Raw genomic sequence first — 22,726 nt, forward strand, 5'->3', positions numbered from 1 at the left:
TGTTGGTAGGAGTGGAATTACTCCAGTTAGTGGTGCTATCAGCAGAGTTATTATTGTAATTGTTGGAGTTATTTGAGTACGATGGTGGTGAGATGTAAACTACCTCGCCTGGTATGCAGGAGGTTGTGGGTTCGATCCCGACCCTGACTGACGCCTTGTGTATATTTTGTTGCTCTCCCCATGGTCGCGTGGATTTTTCTCCGGGTCCTCCAGTTTCCCCCCCCCCCTCCATATTTAATTGGCGGCTTTTGAATGTGCACGCGAAGACAAGCCACTCCATTGGGCGATCACTTGTGGTCACGTCGCTGCTGAAAGAGGCCTATATAGCTCGGTGGTGGGGCCTTACGCTGTCAAAATAAAAATCGCTTATAGTTTTAATAGTTTACTCTATGTCCGGGAGGGATGACGTATGATGGTCGAGACTCACGAGGGAGTGGAGGGAGCGGTGTTAGCCTTTTGAGCGAACACGCCCAAGAAGACAACCACAGCCGAGGTGGGAACCGTGGCACGTGTGTCACTTCTGTGTACAGTACGTGTGTTGAAATTCTTTCGCACCCTACTTAGCCAACCCGTGCTAATCAGAGGTGCAGTGCTGATTCGAGGGGTAGTGTCAGTCTGCGGGCAGCGTGTATGCATGTTCAACTTCTTTCGCACCCTACGTAGCCAACCCGTGCCAGTCGGAGTATGCGGACAAAGGCCAACGAACCGAACACAAAAAGCGGTTCTCAAAAAATTGAGTTTGCAATCTTGATGATTTGAAATTTGCACGGCTCCAGTGGCTTCTTAATATCGGAAGGAAGAGCGTGCCAGACGGCCGCAGAAGCCGCACCTGAAAGCGCGCGATGCGATGATCACCGCCGTCTTTGTTCGATGGCGCGCCAAAGGCGAGGATGAGCGGAGTTTGCGTGTGATGGTTTACGCTCCTCGACGAGTGAAGTTGCTCCGGTCGGTGTTGAGAGATCAGCAAGGTAGCGCGCGGTTCACTTGTGGCAAGCGCCTTGCATGTAAGTGAAATGAGTGCGTTCGTCGCCCACCGTGCTAATCGGAGGTGCCGGTACCAGATGAATGGTGACTTCGCAGGTCCTCGCGAGGTGGTGATGGTTTGGGGGGGGGGGGAGGGCCTTCATCCGGCAATGGATAGGTCGTGAATGATGACGGCAATGATGTTTTATGAAACTTTAAATCTTCCCGAATAACGTTTGATCGTTAACTTTTGAAACGAGTCTCCGTCACGTGAAAAGAATGGTTCTTGCTGACTCAAGAGTTGAAAATGACCACGCCATTATGAACCGAATAACTTATTTTTTAAAACGTGACAACTCTGCCGCACAACTTTATTCCTAATAGTTTTTACCTAGTTTGAGATGAGTAACAGATGTATTATAGCCGGTACAAAAATAATATACTGTAAGTAGAATTTTATCAGGGCAAGTTATACTTCTCGAACATGTATTAAGGAAACAAGAGAGTTAATGTAGACATGGCACATAGGCTAAAGTGGCCCATAGACTTACATCACCCATAAACTAACGTTGCCCTTGGACTAATGTCACCCATGGACCAACGTCGCCCATGGACCAACGTCGCCCATGGACCAACGTCGCCCATGCACAAATGTCGCCCCATAGACTATCAAGTTCTTGAGTAATATCATGGACAGAGCTAAGTGGAAGGAAGGCCACGATCGCCGGCGTCTTTGAGTAAGGCCATGGCTCGAAGAGAGGCATTGTGGGAAAAAGAAGCTTGGCACAAAAACGTGGGCACAGCATAGCGCCGCTCGAAGTTCACGTTTGTTATGGTCCAGGTTAAACCTGAATTGTACTCGGTTGTAAATGTTGTGGGTTTTACTCTCCAACACAACCGGTTAGTGCTGAACTAGTAACGAATTGGCCACGTTTTGTTAACGTGACAACCCCCTTACTAATTGGCTGTGTCGGGTGGTGGCGGGTTTAACGACACATTTATATTTACGCGATCTCACCCAAAAAAAATATAAACCTCTTATTATGGAAATGACAATGTTGCGAAACTCCCTTCACGTGCGTGTGCCTATTTTTAACTTATTTTCGCACCGCACGTAGCTAACCCTGCTAAATCGGAGGTGCGACATCGAAATTTCATGCAGCAGAGGAGAGTGTGGACTAATGTCATCTGTCCCCCGTGCTCATGGACTCTTCCTTGTGGGGTTGCTGCTGCAGTCGGTGATACAATTTCGGTTGTGAGTAACTCTATGACTTCCTGTCTGACCGAGCAACTTCCTGATGGCCCTGAATGACTCGGCTCTGTGGATAGCTCACCACCTCCAAATAATCTGCTCTATTTAAGACCGGGAGCAAGTGAGGGCTTTAACATTCTGGCGAATTGCCCGATGATGATGGATGTAATTACCAGCGAAACGTCGTGCTCAAACTATAAATGTTGTGGGTTCACTCTTCAACACACCGGTGAGGGGTTAAAGTAGTGAACTATTTGTCTTTTGTCAACGTGACACTTTTTTGCTGATTGGCCATGTCGGGTGGTGGAGGGTTACGACACATTTATAAATAACGCGATCTAACCCAAAAACCTTTGTTATTAGGAGGGTATTTGTATGTTTATTTATTCAAAATGTATACAACACAACACCAAAAAGCAAGAATGTGCGAAGATAAGATGTTTTAAATAATGATGAATAGTGATCAGGCGTTTTTGAAAATCCGGTGACTCCTTCCCCCATGAAGCCACCGGACAGTCGATGATCGACTGTAGTCCACGACGTTTCTGGCAGTTCCCTTTCTTCAGAGCACGTCATCTTTTGTGTCAAGGCCAACCGTGTTATTGACGAGTGTGATGTTAAAATAACCTGATTTATTAACTGTGAAGAGTCGCTGTGTTTGTGCTGTGCATGTGTACGCTGTGTCTGTGTACGCTGTGTCTGTGTACGCTGTGTCTGTGTACGCTGTGTCTGTGCTGTGTCTGTGTACGCTGTGTCTGTGTACGCTGTGTCTGTGTACGCTGTGTCTGTGCTGTGCCTGTGTACGCTGTGTCTGTGTATGCTGTGTCTGTGTATGCTGTGTCTGTGCTGTGTCTGTGTACGCTGTGTCTGTGTACGCTGTGTCTGTGCTGTGTCTGTGTACGCTGTGTCTGTGTACGCTGTGTCTGTGCTGTGCCTGTGTCTGTGTACGCTGTGTCTGTGTACACTGTGTCTGTGTACGCTGTGTCTGTGTACGCTGTGTACGCTGTGTCTGTGTACGCTGTGTCTGTGTACGCTGTGTCTGTGCTGTGCATGTGTACGCTGTGTCTGTGCTGTGCCCGAGTGCGCTGTGTCTGCGCTGTGCATGTGTACGCTGTGTCTGTGTACGCTGTCTGTGTACGCTGTGTCTGTGTACGCTGTCTGTGTACGCTGTGTTTGTGTACGCTGTCTGTGTACGCTGTGTCTGTGTACGCTGTGTCTGTGCTGTGCCTGTGTACGCTGTGTCTGTGTACGCTGTGTCTGTGTACGCTGTGTCTGTGTACGCTGTGTCTATGTACGCTGTGTCTGTGTACGCTGTGTCTGTGTATGCTGTGTTTGTGTATGCTGTGTCTGTGTACGCTGTGTCTGTGCTGTGCCTGTGTCTGTGTACGCTGTGTCTGTGCTGTGCCCGAGTGCGCTGTGTCTGTGTACACTGTGTCTGTGCTGTGCATGTGTACGCTGTGTCTGTGTACACTGTGTCTGTGCTGTGCATGTGTACGCTGTGTCTGTGTACGCTGTGTCTGTGTACGCTGTGTCTGTGTACGCTGTGTACACTGTGTCTGTGTACGCTGTGTCTGTGCTGTGTCTGTGTACGCTGTGTCTGTGTACGCTGTGTCTGTGTACGCTGTGTCTGTGCTGTGCCTGTGTACGCTGTGTCTGTGTACGCTGTGTCTGTGTACGCTGTGTTTGTGTACGCTGTGTCTGTGTACGCTGTGTCTGTGTACGCTGTGTCTGTGCTGTGCATGTGTACGCTGTGTCTGTGTACGCTGTGTCTGTGTACGCTGTGTCTGTGTACGCTGTGTTTGTGCTGTGCATGTGTACACTGTGTCTGTGTACGCTGTGTCTGTGTACGCTGTGTCTGTGCTGTGCCCGAGTGCGCTGTGTCTGTGTACACTGTGTCTGTGTACACTGTGTCTGTGCTGTGCATGTGTACGCTGTGTCTGTGTACACTGTGTCTGTGCTGTGCATGTGTACGCTGTGTCTGTGTACGCTGTGCCTGTATACGCTGTGCCTGTGTACGCTGTGTCTGTGTACGCTGTGTCTGTGCTGTGTCTGTGTACGCTGTGTCTGTGTACGCTGTGTCTGTGTACGCTGTGTCTGAGGTACGCTGTGTCTGTGTACGCTGTGTCTGTGCTGTGCCCGAGTGCGCTGTGTCTGTGTACGCTGTGTCTGTGCTGTGTCTGTGTACGCTGTGTCTGTGTACGCTGTGTCTGTGCTGTGCCTGTGTACGCTGTGTCTGTGTACGCTGTGTCTGTGTACGCTGTGTCTGTGTACGCTGTGTCTGTGTATGCTGTGTCTGTGCTGTGCCTGTGTACGCTGTGTCTGTGTATGCTGTGTCTGTGTATGCTGTGTCTGTGCTGTGTCTGTGTACACTGTGTCTGTGCTGTGCCTGTGTACGCTGTGTCTGTGTACGCTGTGTCTGTGCTGTGTCTGTGTACGCTGTGTCTGTGTACGCTGTGTCTGTGTACGCTGTGTCTGTGTACGCTGTGTCTGTGTCTGCGCTGTGTCTGTGTCTGCGCTGTGTCTGTGTCTGCGCTGTGTCTGTGTACGCTGTGTCTGTGTATGCTGTGTCTGTGTACGCTGTGTCTGTGTACGCTGTGTCTGTGTACGCTGTGTCTGTGTATGCTGTGTCTGTGTCTGCGCTGTGTCTGTGTACGCTGTGTCTGTGTATGCTGTGTCTGTGTACGCTGTGTCTGTGTACGCTGTGTCTGTGTCTGCGCTGTGCATGTGTACACTGTGCCTGTGTACGCTGTCTGTGTACGCTGTGTCTGTGTACGCTGTGTCTGTGCTGTGCATGTGTACGCTGTGTCTGTGCTGTGCCCGAGTGCGCTGTGTCTGTGTACGCTGTGTCTGTGTACGCTGTGTCTGTGTATGCTGTGTCTGTGCTGTGCCTGTGTCTGTGTACGCTGTGTCTGTGTACGCTGTGTCTGTGCTGTGCCCGAGTGCGCTGTGTCTGTGTACGCTGTGTCTGTGTACGCTGTGTCTGTGTACGCTGTGTCTGTGTATGCTGTGTCTGTGCTGTGCCTGTGTCTGTGTACGCTGTGTCTGTGTACGCTGTGTCTGTGCTGTGCCCGAGTGCGCTGTGTCTGTGTACGCTGTGTCTGTGTACGCTGTGTCTGTGCTGTGCCTGTGTCTGTGTACGCTGTGTCTGTGTACGCTGTGTCTGTGCTGTGCCCGAGTGCGCTGTGTCTGTGTATGCTGTGTCTGTGTACGCTGTGTCTGTGTACGCTGTGTCTGTGTACGCTGTGTCTGTGCTGTGCCCGAGTGCGCTGTGTCTGTGTATGCTGTGTCTGTGTACGCTGTGTCTGTGTACGCTGTGTCTGTGTACGCTGTGTCTGTGTACGCTGTGTCTGTGTACGCTGTGTCTGTGTACGCTGTGTCTGTGTACGCTGTGTCTGTGTACGCTGTGTCTGTGCTGTGTCTGTGTACGCTGTGTCTGTGTACGCTGTGTCTGTGTACGCTGTGTCTGTATACGCTGTGTCTGTGTACGCTGTGTCTGTGCTGTGCATGTGTACGCTGTGTCTGTGTACGCTGTGTCTGTGTACACTGTGTCTGTGTACACTGTGTCTGTGTACGCTGTGTCTGTGCTGTGCATGTGTACGCTGTGTCTGTGTACGCTGTGTCTGTGTACGCTGTGTCTGTGTACGCTGTGTCTGTGTACGCTGTGTCTGTGTACGCTGTGTCTGTGCTGTGCCCGAGTGCGCTGTGTCTGTGCTGTGCGTGCGCCACACGGATGCCGACCTGCGTGACGAGGTAGGACGGTTTGCGGCAGGAGGAGGCAGAGGAAGGGACCCAAGGCAGGGCCCTTGGCTACGCTCGGTGGCCACTGCGTTCTCCTACGCAGCGCCCAGGGTGGTGAGGAGGGCGGTGAGGAGGGCGGTGAGGGTGGTGAGGAGGGTGGCGGGGGTGGTGAGGGGAGAGCAGCGGGGGGAGATGGGTACCGTGCCGGCGCTGGTGCTGGTGCTGGGAGCGCTGCGCGTGGCCGCCGAGGGGCCGCTGGTGCCCCGAGTCAGCTTCTCCTACGAAGGTGAGTACTGGCTGCTGCTGCGGTGGTGGTGGTGGTGGCGGCGATGGTCGGTGCGATGGGTTTTGTGCGATAACGGTGTGGGTCGTGGTGCGATGGGGTGGGTGTTGCGACGGTGGCGGGTGTGATGGAGGACGATTCGATAGCAGCCGCAGCGGCGGAGGATGCGGCGATGGTCTAGGCTGCGATGGCGGTGGGCGTGACGGTGGTGGTTTTAAGTCGCACCGGCTCGCCCTCCTCGCCACGCTGTTCCCTGTCCTGCGGCGCACTACACGGGCGGTTGGATTGCCGGGTAGAAGTGGCGGTGGAAGGGGGAGAGCTTCTTATGGAGCTGAATGAGATTGCCTGTTGCTTTTTTTGCCTGTTGCTTTTTTGCCCGCTGTGCAGGTCAGATCGTTTTGTAAAGTTTAAATGTCCGAGCGAATGTTTTTGGCGTTTTTCGCTCATCCTCGTACCAGCCTGAGGGTTTACTCAAATCCTCAGCGGAATAACAAAAAACCCGTTTTTAACAAAATCAAATTCTTTCCCTTGCGCTGCCTCCGCCCTGGAATTCCTCCCTCCTGTCATCTCCCGCCTCTTCCCAAGCTCGCGCGAGAATAAATAAGTCGCGCGATGCCACCGGCCTCTCCGCAGGCACGGCATTCCCGTCGTCGCTCGCTCTCTCGCTGCCTGTTCAACCCCCCCCTCCCCCGGTGGTGTGGGGGGGGATGCTGGGGAGGAGGAGACGGAGTGATGATAGTAACAATTGTGACGATAGTAACAATTGTGACGATAGTAACAATTGTGACGATAGTAACAATCGTGACGATAGTAACAATCGTGACGATAGTGACAATCGTGACGATAGTGACAATCGTGACGATAGTGACAATCGTGACGATAGTGACGATCGTGACGATAGTAACGATCGTGACGATAGTAACGATCGTGACGATAGTGACAATTGTGACGATAGTAACAATTGTGACGATAGTAACAATTGTGACGATAGTAACAATTGTGACGATAGTAACAATTGTGACGATAGTAACAATTGTGGTAACAATTGTGACGATGGTAACAATTGTGACGATGGTAACAATTGTGACGATAGTAACAATTGTGACGATAGTAACAATCGTGACGATAGTAACAATCGTGACGATAGTAACAATCGTGACGATAGTGACAATCGTGACGATAGTGACAATCGTGACGATAGTGACGATCGTGACGATAGTGACGATCGTGACGATAGTAACGATCGTGACGATAGTGACGATCGTGACGATAGTGACAATTGTGACGATAGTAACAATTGTGACGATAGTAACAATTGTGACGATAGTAACAATTGTGGTAACAATTGTGACGATGGTAACAATTGTGACGATGGTAACAATTGTGACGATAGTAACAATTGTGACGATAGTAACAATTGTGACGATAGTAACAGTAGTGACGATAGTAACAGTTGTGACGATAGTAACAGTTGTGACGATAGTAACAATTGTGACGATAGTAACAATTGTGACGATAGCAACAATTGTGATCACGGTGGGAGGTGTTGTTAACACGGCGCCGTGATGCCAGCGGAACGAACGGTGGAAATTTCGCCTCCGATGATTATCTCTCAGCAGCAGCAGTGGCGGCCCATCAGAGATTACCCCCCCCCCCCCGCGTGTAGCCTGAACACACCTTCGGGGCAAGCGCCGTTGGCGAGTAGCGGGACCCATGAAGGCCGTGGGCATGGTGGTACACGAGGGCGTGGGTGGCCAGCACCGTGCCCGGCCGCCTTTGTCTCCCCCACTGTACCCATTTGAGGCCGAGTCGACCTAGGGGAGGCCCAAGAACCGCTTTGGATAATTGCGTCACTGGTGTCGGGCGTGAGCGTGAATGGAACTTGGCTCGCCGGTTTAGCGGCGGAGCGAGCCGACTGCAACGACGACCGCTCTCCGCAGCACCAGCTTCGCCCCCCTCCCCCCGCTTGAGTTCACGCGGCCCACGGGCGGCGGTGTGCCGCGCCGTCCGCGAATTCGCGACCCGTTCGTTGTTGCCCGGCGGCCACGTGAGGCCGACTGCGACGCAGCGGCGTGCAGGCAATTTTTTTTTTTTTCCCCACCGGCGATCCGCTGCTGCCGGCACTAATCGGGTACTAGAGGGGCGGGGGGGGGGGACGGACATACGTTCGACCTGGGGAAACGGCGCCGCATGCAAATGATTTCGCACCATCGGTTACTTCTGTCATTGCAAGGGCCTCACCCCACCCCGCCCCGCTCCCTCCCCCCACCCCCACCCCTTCAGAGTTGGCGCGGGAGGCGGCGATGAGTTTCCGCGCCGTGCCCAACGTGTCGGCGCTGCTGCTGGTGCCGCAGCGCTCGGCGCTCTACGTGGGCGCGCGCGACGCCATCCTCGCCCTGGACGCCCGCAACGTCTCCCGCGAGCTCCACCCCGCCGTGAGTGAGGGGGGGGGACCCCGCCAGCGGCCGGGGGGACCCCCTAGCCGGGGCACCCGGGGCGTGGGGGCACCCGGGGGACGTGGATCTGGGGGGGACGCCACTAGCCGGGGGACCGAAGGGCACCCGGGGGACAGGGACCCGGAGAGATCTGGGGAATGTGTGGATGGGGATCCGGGGGTAACAGGGGACCGCCGTAGCCAGGGGGACCTCCGTAGAGAACGGGGACCTCCGGAGAGACGGAACCCCGACGCTCGTGACCCAGGGACTCGGTGACTTACAGGTCCTGAGACTCGCGACCTCGGGCCGGCCCGTGAATCCTGACCCCGTGACCTCTGATGCCGCGACCTCGGGTTCACGCGGGTGACCTCCCCGCGTTTAACCTTCGTCTCTTTGAGGCGTCTGTTGAAGGCTCGGGCGGCGTGAACGGCCATGGGCTTCCCTCGACATCGTGACGCCTCGTGTTGAGTAGCGTTGTTGTTGTTCCCAGAGTTCTGTGTTTGTGTCTGTGAACGCCTGTGCTTGTCAAGCCGTCTGCTTGACCATCGGTATGACTGCGTTGTGCGTCTGTTCGGCCGCCCCGTCTGCGTGTCCGTCTCTCGAGCGCTCGTATCTGGCCGTGACCCTCTTGCCTCTGTGTCTGTTTGCCTCTATCTCTCTCATCAGCTCTCCTGGAAGGCTGACAGCCAAATGAAGATGTGTCAGTCGAAGAGGAACAGCCAGGTACCGTAAACTAATGCACGCTTTTCTTAAATATAGCTATTTTATTCAGATGCAGCCTGGCTATCACAAATGATAGCTCAACGATGTGGCTTATCACGTGGAAATAATTGATAGCAGCCAAATACTCTTGAACACGTTTATAAATGCGGAGGGAAAAACCGGAGGACCCGGAGAAAAATCCACGCGACCACGAGGAGGGACACCGTAAACTCCGAATACAGAACGGGCGTCAGGGTCGGGATCGAACCCACGGCCTCCTGCGCACCGGGCGAGGTAGTTAACATCTCCCAGCCACCGTGGCGCCCCAATCCTTTTACATCCACGGGGGGGGGGGGAGGGGGCGGTGGCATTGCGACCGTGTGGATTCCATAATCGCTGCGGGGAAACCCCGGTGTGTCCATTAGGGTCTCGTGGGCGCGTGCGGTCCAATCGTCGTCAGCGTGAGAATGGGGGGCCGCGTTGTGAGCGTGAGGGGTGGCCCGGTGCGAGCGTGAGGGACGCCCTGTGCCGCAGAGGGAGTGCTTCAACTTCGTGCGGGTGCTGCACCGACTCGACGGCACGCGGCTGTACGCGTGCGGCACCGGCGCCTTCCAGCCCAAGTGCGCCTACATCGTGAGCGCTGCCGCCCCCCCGCCCTCCGCCACCGCCGCCGCCACGCGCCAGGGGGGGTGGGGACGCGTGCGTGGGTGTTCCGTGGGTGTTCCGTGGGTGTTCCGTGGGTGTTCCCGAGCGTGCGCGGTTCGATTCCCTCTCACCGGTGACGGTCGTCCGAACCGGTCCCGGGCCTCCGCTCGGGTGGCTCGGCCTCAAACGAGCACCCGGCGTGGCGGCGTGCGGTAAAACATCGTCACTGGGGAGACAAAGGCGGCCGGGCGTGGTGCTGGCCACCCACCCCCCCCCCCCCCCCGCTCGTGTGCCGCGCCGGCCTTCCAAGGTGCTCGTGAACAACACTTGTCCCAAAAGTTTGTTGAGGCTACACGGTGGGGGATCTTTGTATTTATTGGTGGAGCAGTCGTGCAGTGGTTAGCGCACCGCACTATGAACACGCACCTTGGGGTGTTGTAGTGTTTCTGCATTGGCTTGTGTGGGTGAATATTACCGTGTCTGTTGAACTTCTTTTGCACCGCACGTAGCCAACCGTGCTAATCGGAGGTGTGGGGGAAGGACAACAAACTAAACACAAAAAACTGTTATAAAAAAAAGAGTTTTCAATCTAGATGATTTAAAAGTGCACGTTAGTGCTTTGTTGTGTGTTGATGGGAGCCGGTGTGCGTTCTGGCACGAGTTCACGCGTGCTGGCGTGACCTTTGGCTGTGACCCCGTGCGACCCCCCCCCCGTGCGACCCCGCGTGTAGAACGTAACTGACTTCTCGTTTGTGAAAAATCCTGGAGGGACCGTGATGGAGGAGAACGGCAGGGGCAAGTGCCCCTTTGACCCCGAGCAGAGGCACACCTCGCTGATGACCGGTGCGTGTCCATCGCAGCTCCCACATTGCCCTCCGCTCACCCACGCCACACCACACACCTCGCTTCACCACACGCACGCTCTGCATTTACCCGCACGCCACACTAAAGATCCCACGCACACACCGCTGTACGCATCGCGCATCCTACACCCACCCACCCACCGCATCCTACGCACCCTCTGCATCACCTCACCCCTGCTCGAGTCATCGCGGCCGTCCCGTCGACCTCCCGGCTGATTTGGCTGCAGGGAGACAGCGCGGCAGTGCGGGGGACCACAGCGGAGAGGGATCGCGGCGATCTCGCGGTTGGAGAGCTCCGTGCGTCGCCGCATTCGGGGGCCGCGTCTCGCGTCTCCGTTCTCGGCTGCGCCGGCCGGTGCCGCGCAGCGCCGGCAAATTCGTTCGTTTTTATCATCGGGCGCACGCCTGCCGAAACCCTCCATGGAAAACTGAACATTCCCCACGTGAAAAAAAGTCTCCCCCATCCCCCCGTCTCTAATCTTTAATCGAGCGTCGACGCCGGTGGAAGCGTTACGCTCGACGGAGAACGACGGCCGTGACGGTGACGGCGGCATCGCGTCCCCTCCCTCTGCAGGAGGAGAGCTCTACTCGGGCACGCGCAGCAACTACCTGGGCACCGAGTCGGTGGTGCAGCGGAGCCCTAGCAGCATGTCCAGCGAGCTGTCGAGCAGCTGGCTGTACAGTGAGTTCGCCCCCCCCCCCCTTCTCTCTCCCCCCACCACCCCCCGCCAATTTGTGTAGAAATTCAAATCCGCAGACTTTTGCGCGTGGGCCGCGCCGTGACTCTGCACGCCGTCAACGCCGCTCCCCGCGACGCCGGCCGCAGGGAACGGCGAACACGCGGCGGTTGCTGTCCCGACGGATGTCGATTATTTCTCCGCGTGATAAATTATTATTATTGATTATATTAATCGGCGGGGGGGGAGGGGCAGAGGGGCCGGGATTGACAAACATCGGACTGACTCTTTATTACAATTTTACGCCTGTGATTTTTGCCCCTTCGAGTCGGCCTACAATCAGCCGCTGCGATAACTAAAACGCAGTAGAATCCATGATAATGACTGGCAGGACGGCCGCTGATAATTTAAAATAGCGGATAATAAAAAATTTAGAACCATTTTCCACGGATCTCTATGCTAAAAAAAGCACTAATACAGCAAAACCTTGAATTGTGAGTAACTTGGCCTTGCGAGTGTTTTGCAAGACTAGCAGAAATTTTAACAAAATATTAATTTGATAAACGAGCGAGGGTCTCGCAACACGAGCGGTGTACGTGTAGACGCTTTGTACTGCCGAGCGTCACGCGATCGCAACCGACGTACGAGTGCTTTGACGTACGAGTGCTTTGACGTACGAGTGCTTTGACGTACGAGTGCTTTGGATTACAAACACGTTTCCGGAACGAATTGTGCTCGCAATCCCAAGGTTTTACTCTTTTGGGGTATAAATTATGTTTAAGTTAAGAAAATTGAGGGCGATCACATGGAGAACATATTTTTTGGTTTAAGCACCTAAAAACAAGTGTATCAATGTGCACTTGTTTTTAGGTGCGCGCGGTTAATCCGCAAATCGGATAAACCGCCCGCGGATGATCGAGAGTCGACTGCACGTGCACGCACGACGACGTTGTCGGCGTTGTTGTTGTATGTTGTCGGTGTTGTTGTCATTGTTGATGTTGTCGACGTTGTTGGTGTTGTTATTGACGTTGTTGGTGTTGTTGTCGGCGTTGTTGTTGACGTTATTGGTGTTGTTGTTGGCGTTGTCATTGGCGTTGTTGTTGACGTTATTGGTGTTGTTGTCGGCATTGTTGTTGTTGTTGTCGGTGTTGTTGTCATTGTTGATGTTGTCGACGTTGTTGGTGTTGTTATTGACGTTGTTGGCGTTGTTGACATCGGCGTTGTTGTTGTTGGCGTTGTTGTTGGCGTTGTTGTTGACGTTATTGGTGTTGTTGGCATTGTTGTTGGCGTTGTTGTTGGCGTTGTTGTTGGCGTTGTTGACGTTATTGGTGTTGTTGTTGGCGTTGTTGTTGGCGTTGTTGTTGGCGTTGTTGTTGTTGTCGGCGTTGTTGTTGACGTTGTTGTTGGTGTCTTGGCCGCGCAGACCCGACGTTCGTGGCGTCGGAGTTTGTGAACGAGAGCGAGTCGCGGGAGCAGGACAACAAGGTCTACTTCTTCTTCTCGGAGACGGCCATGGAGTTCGACTTCTACTCCAGGGTGGTGGTGCCGAGGGTCGCGCGCGTCTGCACGGTGAGGAGGCGTCGGGGCGGGGCGGGGGGGTACGAAGAGAGGGAGAGACGCGGGTGTGCTGACCCCCGCGGCACGACGGGGGGCAGGAGGGTGGCAGCGCGGCGGTCGCCGCCGGCGCCTCGCGGCCGGAGGAGGGGGCCTGGGGGTCAATTCCAGAACTCGGGCGACTCTCCGGGTGGAGTTTTGCGCGTTCCCACGGCAACGTAGGTGACGCACGCATGAAGCCGTCCCGGGCCTCCCCGGTGCGGTCGCGTGTAAAGCGTCGGCGCCACGCGCGGTTACCGGTCGTCCACCCCGCCTCGTGCGCCATGGCCGTGCACCAAGGGGGGGGGGCCGCTCGCTTACGGCGCTTGCCCGCGGTACTTGCCCCGTGCGAAGGACGAGCTGGGGAACGTCGTCGTCCCGCGTTCCCCAGGGTGACACGGGCGGCCTGAAGAAGCTGGAGAGGAAGTGGACGACGTTCCTCAAGTCGCGGCTCGACTGCTCGCTGGGAGGGACGGCGTTCGCCGGACTCCGGCACGTCGCGTCGACCCGCGGCCTCCGTGGCCGGCCCGGCACCGTGTTCTACGCCCTCTACACGGACCGCTGGTGCGCGACTCGTCCTCCGCCCCACGCCCCGCGGGTACCGACGCGCGGTCGCCGCGGGCTCTGACGCGCGGTCGCCGCGGGCGTCCTTGCAGGGGCGGGGGCGCCGTCTCGGCCGTCTGCTCGTACCGCGTGGACGAGGTGCGGCGCGTCTTCTCCGGACGCTTCAAGCACCGGGGAGGGGCCGACCGGCGGTGGGCCCCCTACGCGGGGGCCCTGCCCGCACAACGGCCCGGAGACGTGAGTACCGGCAGTGCGCGCCACGGTAGACTCCACGGTAGACTCCACGGTACACGTGACTGTACACGTCACTGTACACCTCACGGTACACGTCACTGTACACGTCACGGCACACGTCACGGTACACGTCACTGTACACGTCACTGTACACGTCACGGCACACGTCATGGTACACGTGACTGTACTCGTGACTGTACACGTGACTGTACACGTAACTGTACACGTCACTGTACACGCGGCGCTCGCTGTGCACGCGGTGTGGACTCCAGCACTCTCTAGGACACGCGGCCCTCCGCTCCCCCCCACCCCCCCTCGCAGTGTCCCCTGGGCTGGGACTCGCAGACGCTGCCCTCCGAGACGCTCAACTTCGTCTCCGACCACCCCCTGATGGACGAGGCGGTGAAGGCCGAGGGGGGCCGGCCCTGGCTGCTGGTGCCGGGAGTGGCCTACAACCGGCTGCTGGTGGTCGACATGGCGGCGCTGGACGGCAAGAGCTGGAGGACGCTGCTGCTGGGCACAGGTGGGGGGGCCCCAACACACAGAGACCCCCAACACACGCAGACCCCCAACGCACGGAGACCCCCAACGCACGCAGACCCCCAACGCACGGAGACCCCCAACACACAGAGACCCCCAACACACGGAGACCCCCAACACACAGAGACCCCCACACACGCAGACCCCCAACACACAGAGACCCCCAACACGCAGGGACCCCCAACACACGCAGACCCCCAACACACGCAGACCCCCAACAAACAGAGACCCCCAACACACAGAGACCCCCAACACACGCAGACCCCCGACACACAGAGACTCCCAACAAACAGAGACCCCCAACACACAGAGACCCCAACACACAGACACCCCCAACACACAGAGACCCCCAACACACGCAGACTCCCAACACACGGAGACCCCCAACAAACAGAGACCCCCAACACACGCAGACCCCCACACACAGAGACCCCCAACACACGCAGACCCCCAACACACGGAGACCCCCAATACACGGAGACCCCCAACACACGCAGACCCCCAACACACAGAGACCCCCCACACACAGAGACCCCCAACACACGGAGACCCCCAATACACGGAGACCCCCAACACACAGAGACCCCCCACACACAGAGACCCCCAACACACAGAGACCCCCAACACACGGAGACCCCCAACACACAGAGACCCCCAACACACAGAGACCCCCAACACACGGAGACCCCAACACACAGAGACCCCCAACACACAGAGACCCCCAACACACGGAGACCCCCAACACACAGAGACCCCCAACACACGCAGACCCCCAACAAACAGAGACTCCCAACACACGGAGACCCCCAACACACAGAGACCCCCAACACACAGAGACCCCCACACACAGAGACCTCCAACACACGCAGACCCCAACACACATAGACCCCTACACACGGAGACCCCCAACACACGCAGACCCCCAACACACGGAGACCCCCAACACACGGAGACTCCCAACACACAGAGACCCCCAAGACACGGAGACCCCCAACACACAGAGACCCCCAACACACAGATACCCCCAACACACAGAGACCCCCAACACACGCAGACCCCCAACACACGGAGACCCCCAACACACAGAGACCCCCAACACACGCAGACCCCAACAAACGGAGACCTCCAACACACGCAGACCCCCAACACACGCAGACCCCCAACACACAGAGACCCCCAACACACGGAGACCCCCAACACACAGAGACCCCCAACACACGCAGACCCCCAACACACGCAGACCCCCAACACACGGAGACCCCCAACACACGGAGACCCCCAACACACAGAGACCCCAACACACGCAGACCCCCAACACACGGAGACCCCCAACACACGCAGACCCCCAACACACGCAGACCCCCAACACACAGAGACCCCCAACACACGCAGACCCCCAACACACACAGACCCCCAATACACGGAGACCCCCAACACATGGAGACCCCCAACACACGGAGACCCCCAACACACAGAGACCCCCACACACAGAGACCCCCAACACACAGAGACCCCCAATACACAGAGACCCCCAACACACGGAGACCCCCAACACACGGAGACCCCCAACGCACGCAGACCCCGAACACACAGAGACCCCCAACGCACGCAGACCCCCAACACACAGAGACCCCCAACACACGGAGACCCCCAACACACGGAGACCCCCAACGCACGCAGACCCCCAACACACGGAGACCCCCAACACACAGAGACCCCTACACACTCAGACCCCCAACACACAGAGACCCCCAACACGCAGGGACCTCCAACACACACAGACCCCCAACACACGCAGACCCCCAACAAACAGAGACCCCCAACACACAGAGACCCCCAACAAACGCAGACCCCCGACACACAGAGACTCCCAACAAACAGAGACCCCCAACACACAGAGACCCCAACACACAGACACCCCCAACACACAGAGACCCCCAACACACGCAGACTCCCAACACACGGAGACCCCCAACAAACAGAGACCCCCAACACACGCAGACCCCCACACACAGAGACCCCCAACACACGCAGACCCCCAACACACGGAGACCCCCAATACACGGAGACCCCCAACACACGCAGACCCCCAACACACAGAGACCCCCCACACACAGAGACCCCCAACACACGGAGACCCCCAACGCACGCAGACCCCCAACACACAGAGACCCCCCACACACAGAGACCCCCAACACACAGAGACCCCCAACACACGGAGACCCCCAACACACAGAGACCCCCAACACACAGAGACCCCCAACACACGGAGACCCCAACACACAGAGACCCCCAACACACAGAGACCCCCAACACACGGAGACCCCCAACACACAGAGACCCCCAACACACGCAGACCCCCAACAAACAGAGACTCCCAACACACGGAGACTCCCAACACACAGAGACCCCCAAGACACGGAGACCCCCAACACACAGAGACCCCCAACACACAGATACCCCCAACACACAGAGACCCCCAACACACGCAGACCCCCAACACACGGAGACCCCCAACACACAGAGACCCCCAACACACGCAGACCCCAACAAACGGAGACCTCCAACACACGCAGACCCCCAACACACGCAGACCCCCAACACACAGAGACCCCCAACACACGGAGACCCCCAACACACAGAGACCCCCAACACACGCAGACCCCCAACACACGCAGACCCCCAACACACGGAGACCCCCAACACACGGAGACCCCCAACACACAGAGACCCCAACACACGCAGACCCCCAACACACGGAGACCCCCAACACACGCAGACCCCCAACACACGCAGACCCCCAACACACAGAGACCCCCAACACACGCAGACCCCCAACACACGCAGACCCCCAATACACGGAGACCCCCAACACATGGAGACCCCCAACACACAGAGACCCCAACACACGCAGACCCCCAACACACGGAGACCCCCAACACACGGAGACCCCCAACACACGCAGAGCCCCACACACAGAGACCCCCAACACACAGAGACCCCCAACACACGCAGAGCCCCACACACAGAGACCCCCAACACACAGAAACCCCCAACACACAGAGACCCCCAACACACAGAGACCCCCAACACACCCCTGAATTCCCAGTGTTGGGCCCCGGCCCCTGAATGGGTGCGTGTGTCTGTGCCGCGTCTCGGCCGCCCCCCCAGACGCGGGCGCGCTGCACCGCGCCGTGCTGCCGGAGTCGCGCGGAGATCCTCACCTGGTGGAGGAGCTGCAGGCGCTGGGGCAGCAGGAGCCGGTGCTGTCCATGGTGCTGACCCACGACCAGGTGACCCCTCCTAGTGCGGTGCACTCACAACTCACAACTAGTGCGGTGCACTCACAACTCACAACTAGTGCGGTGCACTCACAACTCACAACTAGTGCGGTGCACTCACAACTCACCCACTAGTGCGGTGCACTCACAACTCACCCACTAGTGCGGTGCACTCACAACTCACCCACTAGTGTGGTGCACTCACAACTCACAACTAGTGCAGTGCACTCACAACTCACAACTAGTGCGGTGCACTCACAACTCACAACTAGTGCGGTGCACTCACAACTCACAACTAGTGTGGTGCACTCACAACTCACAACTAGTGTGGTGCACTCACAACTCACCCACTAGTGTGGTGCACTCACAACTCACAACTCACCCACTAGTGTGGTGCACTCACAACTCACAACTAGTGCGGTGCACTCACAACTCACCCACTGGAGCGGTGCAACTCGCTACTAGTCTCAAGTACTCGCCACTACTGTGGCGCGCTCGCTAGCTCTGCCCGCCGACTGGTGGCGTTTATTGGCGTGGCCGAGCTCGCGTGCGGTGCGTGTGCGGTCCTGTGCGGCGTGCGGTGTGTACGTGCGGTGTGTACGTGCGGTGTGTACGTGCGGTGTGTACGTGCGGTGTGTACGTGCGGCGTGTACGTGCGGCGTGTACGTGAGACGTGTACGTGCGGCGTGTACGTGCGGCGTGTACGTGCGGTGTGTACGTGTGGCGTGTACGTGCGGCGTGTACGTGAGACGTGTACGTGAGACGTGTACGTGCGGCGTGTACGTGCGGTGTGTACGTGTGGCGTGTACGTGCGGTGTGTACGTGAGACGTGTACGTGAGACGTGTACGTGAGACATGTACGTGCGGCGTGTACGTGAGACGTGTACGTGCGGCGTGTACGTGCGGCGTGTACGTGCGGCGTGTACGTGCGGCGTGTACGTGCGGCACAGACCTCGGTGGTCGTGGCTGGCCCCTCGGGGGTGGTGCAGCTGCCCGTGTGCCGCTGTGGCCGCTACCGGGCGTGCTGGGACTGCGTACTGGTGCGGGATCCCTGCTGCGCCTGGGACCCCCAGCGGAGGCTGTGCAGGCGTCACAGCGGGGAGACCGGCGCCGGGTGAGCGGGGCGGCAATCGCACAAAGACAAAGACACCCCCCCCCCCCCCCCCCCCCCCCCGTAGCCTTCGCAGACTGTTAGCGAGAACTTCGCACGAGGAGGTGGGCCGCCAGCACTACACCGACGGTGATGATGTTTACACATCACACCGGGTACTCATTTGAGGCCGAGTCGACCTAGGGGAGGCCCAGTACCGGTTATAATAATCGTCACTGGGTGTTGGCCGTGAGCGGGAATCGAACCCGGGTCGCCGGGCTCGTAGCGCAGCGTAGCGCTGACCGCTGCACCGCCGCTCCCCCATCCCCCTCCCCTGTGTGCCCCCCCCACCCTCCCCACAGGTCGTGGCTGCAGGACGTGAGCGGTGGTGACGCGACGACGCTCTGCTCCGCTCACCCGCCAGGTCGGTGCTCACCGCGCCGCACTCCGCTGTCTCTCCCTCCCCGTGTCTCCACTGTTTCTTCCTCCCCGTGTCTCCACTGTCTCTCCTTCCGCATGTCTCTCCCTCCCCGTGTCTCTCCCTCCCCGTGTCTCTCCCTCCCCGTGTCTCTCCCTCCCCGTGTCTCTCTCTCCCCGTGTCTCTCCCTCCCCGTGTCTCTCCCTCCCCGTGTCTCTCCCTCCCCGTGTCTCTCCCTCCCCGTGTCTCTCCCTCCCCGTGTCTCTCCCTCCCCGTGTCTCTCTCTCCCCGTGTCTCTCCCTCCCCGTGTCTCTCCCTCCCCGTGTCTCTCCCTCCCCGTGTCTCTCCCTCCCCGTGTCTCTCTCTCCCCGTGTCTCTCCCTCCCCGTGTCTCTCCCTCCCCGTGTCTCCACTGTTTCTTCCTCCCCGTGTCTCCACTGTCTCTCCTTCCGCATGTCTCTCCCTCCCCGTGTCTCTCCCTCCCCGTGTCTCCGCTGTCTCTCCCTCCCTGTGTCTCTCCCTCCCCGTGTCTCTCCCTCCCCGTGTCTCTCCCTCCCCATGTCTCTCCCTCCCCGTGTCTCTCCCTCCCCATGTCTCTCCCTCCCCGTGTCTCCACTGTTTCTTCCTCCCCGTGTCTCCGCTGTCTCTCCCTCCCCATGTCTCTCCCTCCCCGTGTCTCCGCTGTCTCTCCCTCCCCATGTCTCTCCCTCCCCATATCTCTCCCTCCATGTGTCTCCGCTGTCTCTCCCTCCCCGTGTCTCCGCTGTCCCGTCCTCACCGTCGTCTCCGCCGCCCCCGCGTCGCGTGCAGACGTGGTGGCCGTCCGCGTGGCGCTGGCGCCGCTGCTGCTGCTGCCCTGCTCCCCCCCCTCCCGCCTGGCTCGCCTCTCCTGGGAGCGAGACTCCGGCCCGGCCCCGGGGCAGCCGCTGCCCCGGGCGGGCCTGCTGCTCCGCCAGGGCGCCCCCCCGGCCCCCCGGGATCTCACGGGCACGTACCTGTGCTGGGCCGAGGAGGGCGGCCACCGGCGCCTCGTCGCCGGCTATACCGTGCAGCTTCCGGGCTCTTCCTCCTCCTCCTCGTCGTCGACCGCCTCCTCCTCCGAAACCGAGCGGAAGTCAAACGGGCGGCAGGCGAGGCCGGACCCAACGACGGGCACCGCGGCCACGTCAGAGTCGGCGCACGGCGTGCCCGGTAAAGACGCCTCCGCGTCCGATTCCCCGCCGGGGTTCGGCCCGGGGTTTTTGGTCGGCCTGCTGGCGACGCTCGTGCTGGCGGCGGCGGCGGTCGCCGCGAAGAGGCGCTTCTTCCCAAACGCCGCCTTCCCGTGCTCGCCCGGCGCGGACGACGTCGCCGACGCGCCGCCAGCGACGCCTTGAGGGCTCCCTCGTCACGAGGGGCGGTGGGGACCCTTCGGAGGTCTCTCGCCGAGGGGAGACGCGGACGCCGAAGCGCAAGGTGGGGGGGGGGGGGGCGGGGGGGGGGGCGGACGGGGACTGCGATGCCCTCGCGAGCCGGAGAAGTAGGAGTGAGACGTAGAAATTCCATGGTGGTTTGAAGGTGCCTGGTTAAACTCAACCGGCTTGAAAGGATCGACAGAGACCGTACGGCAACTGTGTGATGGCTGGGTTGTGAAGGCGAGTGGGGGGGGGGGGGGGTGGGGCGAGTGGGGGTGTGGGTTGGAGGATGTGATGGCGAGGATCAGCAAGTCCTGCGGGGGGCAGCTGGGGGGCTGGTGGGCCTCACCTTGCGTGGCATTGGCCGCCACCTCCGTGTGCTTCTGCAGGCCGTGCTGCAGGCCGAGCTGCGGCGAGTTGTTCGGCTCATCCAAGTACTCGAGGCACCGTTTGGTGTCCTGCACGCGCACGCAGAGCGCCTCCGTATGGCTCGCGCAGTCTGTTGGGGCAAGCGCTGTGAAGCGTAGGGGGCGATGTTTACACACCGCACCGTTTGACGCCGAGTCGACCTAGGGGAGGCCCAGAACCGGTTCAGATAATGGTCACTGGTGTTGGCTGCGAGCGGGAAACGAACTCGGCTCTCCAGGTGCATAACGCAGCGCACGAACCGTTAGCATTAGCCCTCCACCTGAACGGGTGAGAGGCTGAACCAGGTGAGAGCCTGAACCCCGTTGAGAGCCTGAAATGATGATAGCTTGACCAGGTGAGAGGCTGAACCAGCTAAGAGTCTAAATGAGAGCCTTAATGGGTGAGAGGCTGAACCAGGTGAGAGGCTGAACCAGGTGAGAGTCTGAATGAGAGCCTTATTGGGTGAGAGCCTGAACCAGGTAACGGCCTGAACCAGGTGAGAGCCTGAATGAGAGCCTTAATGGGTGAGAGGCTGAACCAGGTGAGAGGCTGAACCAGGTGAGAGGCTGAATGAGAGCCTGAAATGATGATAGCTTGACCAGGTAACGGCCTGAACCAGGTGAGAGTCTGAATGAGAGCCTTAATGGGTGAGAGGCTGAACCAGGTGAGAGGCTGAATGAGAGCCTTAATGGGTGAGAGCCTGAACCAGGTAACAGCCTGAACCAGGTGAGAGCCTGAATGAGAGCCTTAATGGGAGAGAGGCTGAACCAGGTGAGAGGCTGAATCAGGTGAGAGGCTGAACCAGGTGAGAGCCTGAACTGATGAGAGGCTGAACCAGGTGAGAGGCTGAACCAGGTGAGAGGCTGAACCAGGTGAGAGGCTGAACCAGGTGAGAGCCTGAACCAGGTGAGAGGCTGAACCAGGTGAGAGGCTGAACCAGGTGAGAGAGCCTTGAGCTGCTTCTTGGAGGTGCACGGCGGTGTCTGTGATGCCGCTGTCGGTGCAGCCACGGAGGCGCTCCGGTCCAGCCAGGCCGGTCGTGGTCACGGCCGCGCGCTGGCCCCGTGATGACGGCCCCACGCCGCGGGAACGGCGCGACTCGCAAGCCACGGGGATTATTATGAATGGGGCCACCCCCCCCCACCCACCCGCTACCCCCGGGTGTCCTCACCAGGCTGTTGAGCTTGAGAGCGAGCTTGATGTCATTGACGAGCTTCTGTACCTTGGCATCGGCTCGCGGCTCTGGGGACACGCAACGGCGGCGGGTCGTGAACGCGCGACGCGCACAACGCGTCTGACAGCCGCTCCAACCACAACCCTTCACTAAAACCGCGACATCCACAACCACCGCCAACAGCTACAACTTACACCACATCCGCAACCGCCACCTCATCCGCAAACGCCACCGCATCCACAAACACAACGTCCAGTACATCAACAGCAGCTCCATCGAGTACAACCATAAGCACCACAACATCCACCACAACCACCACTACATCCACAACAACTGCAACATCCACAACCACCACCAAGATCCACAACTACAACATCCACAACCACCACCAACATCCACAACTATCACATCCACAACCACCACCAAGATCCACAACTACAACATCCACAACAACCACCACCAAGATCCACAAC

The 22,726-nt window shown here is 58.4% G+C and overlaps 1 protein-coding gene across 1 annotated transcript; it reads left to right on the plus strand.

Annotated features, from left to right (window-relative positions):
* The first annotated feature begins 6,132 nt into the window (after window positions 1–6,132).
* LOC116937428 (semaphorin-4C-like) lies at window positions 6,133–20,747 on the plus strand. The gene is made up of 14 exons (XM_076059412.1): window positions 6,133–6,239; window positions 8,520–8,671; window positions 9,338–9,394; window positions 9,908–10,006; window positions 10,750–10,861; window positions 11,456–11,563; window positions 12,982–13,127; window positions 13,543–13,715; window positions 13,808–13,952; window positions 14,271–14,472; window positions 17,661–17,782; window positions 18,721–18,884; window positions 19,223–19,284; window positions 20,088–20,747. The coding sequence occupies exons 1-14, from the start codon at window positions 6,146–6,148 to the stop codon at window positions 20,651–20,653; spliced, it is 2,202 nt and encodes a 733-aa protein (XP_075915527.1). The 5' UTR covers window positions 6,133–6,145; the 3' UTR covers window positions 20,654–20,747.
* Window positions 20,748–22,726: the final 1,979 nt, after the last annotated feature.

The sequence above is a fragment of the Petromyzon marinus genome, unplaced genomic scaffold (assembly GCF_048934315.1).
Source record: "Petromyzon marinus isolate PM22_M1 ecotype Great Lakes invasive population unplaced genomic scaffold, UKy_Petmar_22M1.pri1.0 PM_G_Scaffold_101, whole genome shotgun sequence".
NCBI lineage: Eukaryota > Metazoa > Chordata > Hyperoartia > Petromyzontiformes > Petromyzontidae > Petromyzon > Petromyzon marinus.